Raw genomic sequence first — 11,375 nt, 5'->3', positions numbered from 1 at the left:
AGAGTGATACTGAGTTCATGGAAGATACACAAAATGTATGTGAGATTAATGCTGCAAACCAGTGTGAAATAGATGGTTGTCATTGGTGGACTTTCTGTCCACTATGTGCTCCATCTCAGAGTCATACCACGTAATGTGGTCTCCGTCGGCATATAAATGGGCTGCCATTGGCTGTTTGGGTATGTAGCTTATGTTTGATCCTCAGTGCTTTCAATTGTATTATACTCTTTTGTGCAAATGCTTTTATTTTATTATTAAATTGTATAAAACTTTTTCAAACATTAATACTTATAGCAAGTGCTAAAAAGAAAAATATGTTGACAATATCTGGATGAAAATCTAGCAGTTAGTGAAGGTAAAAATTATTTTCTATATGAAGCAATACTAAAAGTTCAGTATAATAAATTAAATGTTATAGGTTTAGGAATAATTTAATTTTAAATAGGCCCTTAGCAGTTTTGTGAGATTTTTAAGTATTTTTATTCTATTGGTATTACATATTTTTATATAAGTATTTTTATTATATTGGTATTATATATCTTCATATATTATAACTTTGCATGTTTCACTTGATTCATAAATATTTATATAAGTAAATATACTCGAAGTCACTCAGCAAATAACTTTTATAAAGTTAAATGCCAATAGCTTTTATATTTAACTTTTAGCATAAAATTTTTACTTCTTCTTAATGTTGCATTGCATAAAAAAGTAAATTGTCCACTTTGTTTTTTAAAGTGGATAGAAAAGCAGTACATCCATATATGCACATAATATATCTATGTTATTAAATTATCAGGAGGGGTTTACTTAGAAAAAAATTATCAAACAGGACTCTGGAGGTTGAGAAAGGGAATGCAGTAATGAAAAGAAAACTGGTTGAGAAACACTTCCTTAAGCCCATGTAGAGAGTGCATAAAGGAAAGCAAAAACAGAAGTAGAAAAAAAATGCAGTAGCGTTCAGAAAATGGAAATGAGTATGTTCCCTATATAAGGCCGTGTACAAACCAAAGTCTTCAGAGATCCTGGAGCCCAAGGTTAAGGGTCATCCATCTGAGCCAGCTCAGCAGCATCCGCAACATCTACAATGGCCTTGACCTTTTATTTACTGATGGCCCTAGTGGTGCTCAGCTACAAGCCATTCAGCTCCCTGGGCTGTGATCTGCCTCAGACCCACAGCCTGGGTTACAGGAGGGCCTTGGTGCTCCTGGCACAAATGAGAAGAATCTCTCCTTTCTCCTGCCTGAAGGACAGACATGACTTTGAATTCTCCCAGGAGGAGTTTGATGATAAAAACTTCCAGAAGGCTCAAGCCATCTCTGTCCTCCATGAGATGATCCAGCAGACCTTCAACCTCTTCAACACAAAGAATTCATCTACTGCTTTCAATGAGACCCTTCTAGATGAGTTCTACATCAAACTTGACCAGCAGCTGAATGACCTGGAGTCCTGTGTGATGCAGGAAGTGGGGGTGACAGAAACTCACCTGACGTACGAGGACTCCATCCTGGCTGTGAAGAAATACTTCCAAAGAATTACTCTATATCTGACAGAGAAGAAATACAGCCCTTGTGCCTGGGAGGTTGTCAGAGCAGAAATCATGAGATCCTTGTCTTTATCAATCAACTTGCAAAAAAGATTGAAGAGTAAGGAATGAGACCTGGTGCAACATGGAAATGATTCTTACAGACTAATACAGCAGCTCACACTTCCACAAGTTGTGCCCTTTCAAAGACTCTTGTTTCTGCTGTAACCACGCCATGAGTTGAATCAAATATGTCAAGTGTTTTCAGGAGTGTTAAGCAATGTCCTGTTCATCTGTATGGGTACTAGTCCCTTACAGATGACCATGCTGATGGATCTATTCATCTATTTATTTAAATCTTTATTTAGTTAACTATTTATAGGACTTAAATTAGTTTTGTTCATATTATATTATGTGAACTTTTACATTGTGAATTGTGTAACAAAAATATGTTCTTTATATTTATTATTTTGCCTTGTTTATTAAATTTTTACTATAGAAAAATTCTTATATTTATTTATTTATTCTTTAAAATTTAACTCCAAACCTGATTGTGCAAACTGATTAAAGAATGGATGGTACGATTCCTTTATCCATGCTTATTACATTCAAATTATAAGTAAAAATGAACTTTGTGTAAATTAAGTTGTATGTTGCCCTCAAGATATCCAGGTGAACATAACAAATACAATTCCTGCTCTCTCGTATCTTTGTTTTTTGTGAGGAAAGAAACCTAAAAACAGTAATCATACTTAATATCAGTTATGTCTAATGCCATAATGAGAAGAAAGAACCAGTGAATTTATCTCACTAGAAGGTAGACCAAGGCATATGAGGAAATAAAACTAAATGCAGAGCTGTCCTCTACATGCTAACTGGTAGACATCTAAGCACAATTGTGCACTGCCAGTTGGATATATGAGTTTGCAATTAATAAAGAATGCAGTTGCTAGAGGTTCATATGTGATAACTGAAAGCCCAGAAATGGAGGAGCTCATGTGGAGAGAGAGTGTTGAGGGAGAAAATGGCTTAAACGTGATTCTGAGGACCTTCCACAGTTAAGGAAGGAAAGAGAAGAGGCACAAAGAAACAGATGGAAAGGCCACACATTAGAAGGACAACAGGAGAAAATACTAGGAAAAAAAGTTTAAGAAAATTAATATTCTGAAAAGAGTTATCAGTAGATTCCCAGAAGGTATACATTGAAACTGTCCACTACCTTTGGGAAAACAGATGACACTGGCAACCTTATAAGAGTTATTATGGTAAAATAAATCAGAACAAACCACACTGTAGCAGCTGGAAGTGTAAATAAGAGAAGTTAGTGACTCTGAAGAGGGAGAAAAAATAGGATGTGATGGGGGAAAGAAAGAATGTGGGTTACCTTTTCTGTGCATAGTATTTCCTTTGTCAAATTTTTTTTTGGATAGATTTCATATAACTGATGTACTAGCAAATCATATTAATACATTTAATATATTATTTTAAATCATGATATATTATTTATAATTATAATTTATTCTTGTTTTAATTAATACTACTCTGACTATTAGTAAGCTGCCTAGTTTCTGTTAATTTGTTAGGGAGTAAGAGATAACTAATTCAATCCTTCACCAAAATAATTAATGATGATAATATAATGACACCTGGAAGTATTGGCCTTATTTGTTGTTAGTTAACTTCCATTGTTGCCACACTGGTTTAGTACAGTTCTTCTGCAGCTTTATAAGCCATCTTAATTTCTTGTAGTGCTAGATATAAGAAGATCTTTTATGTTACACTTTGGTAATTCTTCCTGATTTCATGAATATTGTAGTCTTTGTCAATCCAGAAAGAACCGAATTACTATAGACATAAAGACTGACAAACATCCCTCACAAAATGAAAGTGGGAAACAATCAGAGACTTTCTTTCTCAATACCTAAGGTAAAGAAAAAAACTGGTCAACACCAAGTGAAAATACATGAATCATGGATATTCAGAAAATAAGGAAGAGTTGTGTATAATTGTGTATAATTCATGAATAAAAGGAGATTTATAACAGAAATCTGGAATACAAAACTGACAAAATTACCCATCACTTACTTTAAAGAATTTGACACCAAAATTTCATTCTGCTTGGATGTAGGTGTATTGTTGATCAATCTGCTTAATCTCTTTGAGCCTTAGTTTTCTCATAAATAAAATGGTTTCAAAATATTTATATAGTTGTGAATATTAAAAGAATACATGAATTTTAAAGCACCTATAATAATATCTTCTATCAAATAAGGAGTTAAAATATGGTAGGTATTTTCCTATTTTTCTTCATACAGTTGTAGATGATAATATTTGTCTTTCTATAAAATTCTTAGGGACTATGTCCTATATTTCAGTAACTGATCTCCAATGGAAGGAGACTGAGAAAATGAGAATTCTAGAGAGGCTGAAAAATTGTCCCTCCTCATTTCAAAGATGTGTCCTATTTATATGCAGTCAGGGAATGGTGGCTGCTGCTTTTCCTGAGTTAGGAGAAGCATCTAGTTTGAACTGCAGAAGACACATGATGTATATTGACTGATTCTGGCACCTGGTACATTCCTTCCCTGGCTTGCAGCATTCCAGGATGCAGTCTCATATCACCAGGGTTTCCTTGGTCATTCACTCCCTTTATCCTCCTGCCCTTTCATACAGAGCTGCTTTCTGTTCTGTTGTGGTTCTGGCTTCATAGTTTCCCTAAAGAGTAGAAAAGTAAAAGTAGAAAGCAGAAGTTAAACAAAAAAGACAGTCCCCTGGGACCAAGTGTGACAAGGGCAGCAACCAAGACTGGAGGGCAGGTTTCTGATCTATGGAGAAATCCTACCAGTTCTAGAGATTTCTCTTTGTGCTGCAAAAAAAGCTATTTCTTGGCCAGAAGAGATGCTAATGTTGTCCAAGTGTGTTCCTTATCCCTGGTCTGTTACAAAGAGAATGAGTTTCCAGGTGCAGTCAAGGCATGGGCTCCTTGGGATTCACAGTGATATGGACACAGAGATGTAATATCTGCCCACACCCTACTGTGCAGAATAGTCTACTCCCCAGGATCACCCCATTCTCATACATTGGGACTCCAGGGCATAGTAGAGCTGCCATTTTGTATTGGAACTTAATACTGCTTACAGAAACCTCATGTTTAATGGTGCATTAAAACAGCAGTACAATCTTAACTTCACAGATTTATTCCTAATATCAGAGTTCAAACATTACCAAATTAAAATATTTTCTCACTGTCACTTTGAATAATGATCTTTACAGTTCTTCCACTCAAGAGTAAAACCCCTGCCTAGTTAGCAAAAGGAAGAATTCCCATGGAAGCTTAGGAATGTGAAAGAATAACATTACTGTTCCCTGAGAGCTAGTGAGGTCTATTTATTCAAATGTATAAATTTTGGTAGAGTTTGAGAGGCATTCCTATAATTGACACCATATATTCATGGAGTGATTTCACTGGGAAGTGTGTGTGAATTGCTGAGGTAGCAGGGAGGGAGAGCCTACAACTGCACAAGGGCCTCTTGAGTCTTTCCTCCGGCTACACACTCAACATCTGCATTTGCTGCTTTCAGACTAGGAGTTGACCAGAGCCTTAGACAAATTACAAAATGTTGTATCGTTTGCAGTCTTCTGTCCTCTAGAGGGCAGGATGGAGAAATTTAGGAGGTGGACATGGCTTGGCTTCCCAACCTGTCTATGTCAGGCTTCTCCAGAGAAACAGAACCATCAGGTTGTGTGTTTGTGTGTGTGTGTGTGTGTGTGTGCGTGCGCGCACGTGTGTGTGTGAGACAGATTTGTTTTAAAGAATTTGCTCACGTGATTGTGAAAGCTTGGCAGATCCAAAATCTGCAGTGTAAGTCAGCAGGCTGGAGACCTGGAGAAGGGTTGCCGTTGGAGCCCATAGGTGGTCTGCTGGCAGAATTTCCCCTGCTTCTGGGGAAATTAATCATTTTCTTTTAAGCCTTCAACTGATTGGATGAAGCCCACCCACATTATCGAGGATAATCTGCTTTACTCAAATATTTAGATATTAATCTGATCTAAAACATACCTTCACAGGAACACCTTGAATAATGTTTCACCAAAACATGGGTGCCCTGGCCTAGCCAAGGTGGCACATAAATGTTATCGTCACACTCCGCATCTCTAATCAATGTCTTAATTCTTTTCAAATATTATTTCCCTTCCATTCTTTGGTGGTGGTTTATGTGTTATATATTTTACATAACTTTCCTGCATTTTTTGTTTTAGGTAAGAAAATCCTGACACCAGGCTTTATTTCATAATTTGCCATCCAAGTCTCTGTAGCCATACCCTGTTTCACAGGAAAAAGTTAGAAATTTGTGTACATTAAAAAAAAAAACAACAACATTTAAAAAATTTAGCTATTATAAGCATAAAATTATACCCCAGGAATTCTTATTTAAAATCTAATATCACTCTCAATTCTCTGTTCTATCAAGATTTTATTAGTGTTTGTAGTGTGACATTTTACATTGGATTTCTGCCTTTATTATCATTTTAAAATAATTTATTGAAAACTTCTTTCCACCATGTTAACATCAGCTATATCTTTTTCCTAAATATAATTACTACAGATAATATAATTTCAAATGTATTTCACCAAGTTTTGGTGAAATTATATGCTTTAAAAATTTGCTAAACTTATTTTCTTCTATATCACATTGTTTTTAGTATTACTGTTATAAATTCATTTCATTTCCTAATAGGGAAAGATTGCCAATAATTCTTCTATTGTTTTACATTATCAATGCATTCTTCCTGATTAAATTTATATTTCATCTATGTAGAACAGTAATTTCATGAAAATCACAAGTTCTCCAGGATGCACAAATAACTAAATTGCAATAAATGTAACATTTAGGACAATTTATAAGACAGAAGAGTAAAACTGGATCAGTGAAGTTTTCTCCACTATCTAAGGTAAAAAATAGGTAAAAACTGGCCCCCCAAAATATAATAGCATGCAACAATTAAAAGAAGACCAGGGAAGACATCTGTTTAATTTTGGAATCAAAGCTTTTTAAAAACTCAATAGTAGTCTATTAACATTTTAACATGTTAAATTATGGGTTTAAAATTAAAGGCTACTTTTAACATTTCCCATAATATGTAATGTAGGATTCTACATTAGATTCTGACAGCAGTTCTGTGTGATCTAAGGAAATTCACCTAATTTCTCTGAACCTTAATCTTTATAGATAAACATAGAGAAGAAAATATTTGTAGTTGTGAATGTTGAACAAACATTTAAGAACACTTAAATTTCAGTATTTCTCACTGAAGCCTTAAAATACAGTTATTACTTCATTTTATTATCTTTGCACACATGTAAATATCAGAGTAGAGAGCTAACTCTGCCCCCACCCCTCAGTAACTACCTACAAAAATATGACAGTCTAAAAAATGCCATTCTGGGAAGTGTTCCAGAGGACACTGAAAAATAGTCACCCTTCAGATGAAAGAAAAATCTGGTTTATATATTCAGTCAGGAAAATACAGCTTGTAGAAATATCTGGAAGGGAAGTTAAGTCTCCTAAACTGAAGTGAAATAGACCTGTACATAGTACCCATTTTTCGATTCTGATATCTGACATGCCCTTGCCCCCGCTGTTTTTCTGGATCCCAATTTTCACTCCCATATCACATTAGTTTCCTTCGTCTTCCTTTAGAAATCTCCACTGTGCTCCCTTCTTCACTCCTCATTAACCTGCTCTGCCTCTTCATACATCCGACTTCTGTTCCCTTGCAGGTATTTTTCATCAGTTTCCCTTTAAGAGTACAAAGCCACCAATTAAAAGTAAAACGTGAGTGTAAGTTTTAGTTTTTCCAGAAACTGTTATATAAGAAGTTCTTTTTCTTTTCTTCCGGCGAATATTTCTGAAAAATGAGGGAATGCCCCTGTTACAGTGATGTAAGAGTAGCTGTAGGAAAAGGGGAAGATGGAAGATTCCATTTTACTTGGGACCTATTACATTAACAGGGGCAGGCAGCCACCTACTGGCCATGATGGACCAAGACAGCAGCCAAGTATGTGGGGAGCAGGCTGTTTTCTATATGCAGAAGTGTGTCCCTGGTAGGAGATTTTTCTTCCTGAGTAAAAGGGCCTCTTTCTCGGAAAGAACTGTTCCTGATATTGGAAGAAGGCCATTTCCAAAGCTTTTGTATCATAGAGAAGGAAAATACTCCCAGGTCAGGCAGGACATGTCCTTTGGGCAATGGACAGCTATGTGGAGAGAGAAAGGGTCAGAATGTGTCCCTTGCCTCCAGCCTGCTCAGCGTCTCAGGGGCTCCTGACTCATCCCTCCCTCCATGTTCTGTGTCAAACTAGAAGGCAGGCTAGCCTGCCATTCTGGGTGTTAAATTGCAAAGAAACTCAGCAAAACATCTCCTGTTTGAAGGGACATGATATCTTTCTTAAGAGTAAGTTCTTAGTTTTACGAATTCCTTCCTATTCTAAGATTCTATCCCTTGATTTTATATCAGGAGAAAATCCTCACTCTTACACTGAATGACAAATAAGCTGGCATCAGTCCCACCTGACTTGGTAGTTAAAGGGAATACTGGCACAAGTAAAGAAATTTAAGAGGCCTCAATGAATGATTGCCAACTTTCACCTGTGGATTTTTGTAGGGCTAGAATTGACACATATTGAGGTGATCTGCTCAAAATTGTAATTGAGGTAGTTTATCAGAAATTGTGTGTGAATTGCCTAGGTGTTAATTGCTTAGGTAGCAGGGTGAGGTTTCAATTTGGCAGAAACCTCTCAAATATCTGCCTCAGGTTAGAGACACAAACTTTAGATTGCTTCTCTCCTAGAGGGCCCTATTTATTATGTTAAATAATTTGATTTTTCTTTAGTCCTCTACCACCTGTGGGAAAATCAGTACAGGAGAAGGGCCAAATACACCTTTTTAAAAAATAAACCTGGTTATGTCTTTGTGATTCTTTTTTTAAAAATGTCTTTTTTTATTTTTAATTTTTGGGGCTATATAGTATGTGTATATTTATGAGGTACATGAGATACTTTGGTACAGGCATGCAATACCTAGTAATCACATCAGAGTAAATGGTGTGTCCACACCCTCAAGCACTTGTCCTTTTTTTGACAATCCAATTATACTCTTTCAGTTATTGTAAAATGCACAATTAAATTATTTTTGACTGTAGTCACCCTGTTGTGCTACCAAAAATTAGGTCTTACTCTTTCTAAGTATTTTTTGTACCCATTAACTGTCTTAATTCCCCCGGCCCCCTAACTACCCTTCTCAGCCTCTGGTAACCATCCTTTTATCTCCATGGATTCAATTGTTTTAATTTTTAGCTTCCACAAGTAAGTGAGAATTCGCAATTTGTCTTTCTGGATCTGGCTTTTTTCGCTTAACATGACGACTTCCAGTTCTATCCATGCTGTGTGAAATGACAGGATCTCACCGTTGTGTACGGCTGAATAGTACTCCATTGTGTGTATCACATTTTGTTTGTCTATTCATCCGCTGATGCACAGTTAGATTGCTTGCAAATCACGGCTATTGTGAATGGTGCTGCAATAAACATGGAAGTCCACATTCTCTTCGATATGCTGATTACCTTTCTTTTGGGTATATACATAGCAGTGGGATTACTGGATCTTATGATAGATCTATTTTTAGTTTTTGATGAACCTCAAAACTCTTCTCCATAGTGGTTGTACTAATTTTCATTCCCACCAACAGTTTATAAGGGTTCTCTTTTCTTCATATCCTTGCTAGCATTTGTTATTGGCTGACTTTTGGATAAAAGCCATTTTAACTGGGGTGAGATAACCTCTCTGTAGTTTTGATTTGCATTTCTCTGATGATCAATGATGTTGAGCACCTTTCAATATACCTGTTTGTTATTTGTATGTCTCCTTTTGAGAAATTTCCATTCAGACCTTTTGACCATTTTTAAGTCCGATTATTAGATTTTTTTCCCATAGAGTTGTTTGAAATCATTATATATTTATTTGAAGTTATTTGAAGTTTTTCATTTTTGTTGATGTTATAATGATAAACTTCCCTCTTAGTACTGCTTTTGCTGTATCCCATAAATTCCAATATGTCATGTTTTCATTATCATTTGTTTCAAGACATTTTTCGTTTTCCTTCTTAATTTTTTTATTGATGCTTGAGACATTCAAGAGCATATTGTTTAATTTTCATATTTTTGTATTGCAAAATTCCTCCTGTTATTGATTTTTAGTTTTGTTCCATTGTGGTCAGAGAAGATGCTTTATAGCATTTCATTTTTTAAAATGTTTTAAGACTTGTTTTGTGACATAACATATGGTCTGTCTTTGAGAATGATCCATGTGTTTAGGAGGATAATGTGTACTCTGCAGCTATATGATGAAGTGTTTCCTAAATATCTCTTAGATTTCTTTGGACTGGAGTGCAGAATAAGTCTGATGTTTCTTTGTTGATTTTCTGTCTGGAAGATCTGTCCACTGCTGAAAGTGGGGTGTTGAAGTCTCCAGTTATTACTGTATTTGGATCTACCTCTTGATTTAACTCTAATAATATTTGCTTTATATATATGGGTGTGCTAGTGTTTTAATATATTTATGGTTGTTATATCCTCCTGCTGAGTTGACCCTTTTACATTATATAGTGACCTTCTTTGTGTCTTCTTATACTTTTGGTCTTAAAATCTATTTTGTTTGATATAAGTATAGTTACTCCTGCTCTTTTTTGGTTTCCATTGGCATGGAGTATCTTTTTCCATCCCTTTATTTTCAGTCTATGCGTGTCTTTATAGGTGATACAGGTGAAATAAGTGAAGTGTGTTTCTTGTAGACAACCTATCACTGGGTCTTGCTTTTCTTATCCACTCAGCCACTCTATGTCTTTTGCTAGGAGAGATAAGTCCATTTCCATTCAATGTTATAATTGATAAATAAGGGTTTACTCCTGCCACTTTGTTATTTGTTTTGTTTCCCCCTTGTTTTGTTTTATTCTCTTTCTTCTTTCCTTCCTTTCTGTCTTCCTTTCTCATTTGAGGTGATTTTCTCATGTGATATAATTTAGTTTCTGACTTTTCTTTATGTGTTATAAGTTATTAAATTTGAGGTTACCATGAGGCTTGCAAATACTATCAAATAACCATTTTAAACAGATAACAACTTCTGTTTGTGTAAATCAATAAACAAACAAAGAGAAAACTAATATAAACTCTGCACCTTAACTTCATCTCCTGCATTTTAGCTTATTGTTATTTCTATTTCTATCTTATTGTATTGTTTATGCCTTAAAATTTGTTAGACATATTATTTTCAATTGGTTCATTTTTTATTTTTCTACTTAAGAGTAGTTTACACACCACAGTTACAGTGTTATAATATTCCATGTCATTCTGTGTACTTACTATTACCAGTGACTTTTGTAACTTCAGATTATTTCTTACTTCTCATTAATATCCTTTCCTTTCTAATTGAAGTACTGCTTTAGCTTTTCTTGTAGGACAGGTCTGACATTCATGAAATTCCTCAGATTTTGTTTGAGAACGTCTTTTCTTCTCTTTCATGTTTGAAAGGTGTTCTGGGAAGGCTTTCCAGATATTTGAAAAAACTTGGGTGTTGCTGTTTCTGCTTTTGGGGGCACCCCAAGTCCAGTAATGCTGTTTCTTATAGACTCGTAGATGGAACACCTTGATGGTCTTGGACCAGATCTGGGAGAATTCTCTGGATTACAAGGCAGGTACTCTTGTTCTCTTCCCTTACTTTCTCCCAAACAAACAGAGTCTCTCTCTCTCTCTCTCTCTCTCTCTCTCTCTCTTTCTCTCTCTCTCTCTCTCTCTCTCT

The 11,375-nt window shown here is 35.5% G+C and overlaps 1 protein-coding gene across 1 annotated transcript; it reads left to right on the top strand.

Moving 5' to 3' along the window:
- The first annotated feature begins 1,050 nt into the window (after positions 1-1,050).
- IFNA8 (interferon, alpha 8) lies at positions 1,051-2,099 on the top strand. Its single transcript, XM_011930335.1, has one exon. The coding sequence runs from the start codon at positions 1,088-1,090 to the stop codon at positions 1,655-1,657; it is 570 nt and encodes a 189-aa protein (XP_011785725.1). The 5' UTR covers positions 1,051-1,087; the 3' UTR covers positions 1,658-2,099.
- The last annotated feature ends 9,276 nt before the right edge of the window (positions 2,100-11,375 follow it).

The sequence above is a fragment of the Colobus angolensis genome, unplaced genomic scaffold (genome assembly GCF_000951035.1).
Source record: "Colobus angolensis palliatus isolate OR3802 unplaced genomic scaffold, Cang.pa_1.0 Scaffold86, whole genome shotgun sequence".
Classification (NCBI taxonomy): domain Eukaryota; kingdom Metazoa; phylum Chordata; class Mammalia; order Primates; family Cercopithecidae; genus Colobus; species Colobus angolensis.
Note: the sequence above shows the minus strand (reverse complement) of the source record. Positions and strands in the feature narration are given on the sequence as shown.

Excerpts from the sequence above, each read along its gene's own strand:
- IFNA8 (XM_011930335.1), top strand. The coding sequence starts at position 1,088 with ATGGCCTTGACCTTTTATTTACTGATGGCCCTAGTGGTGCTCAGCTAC.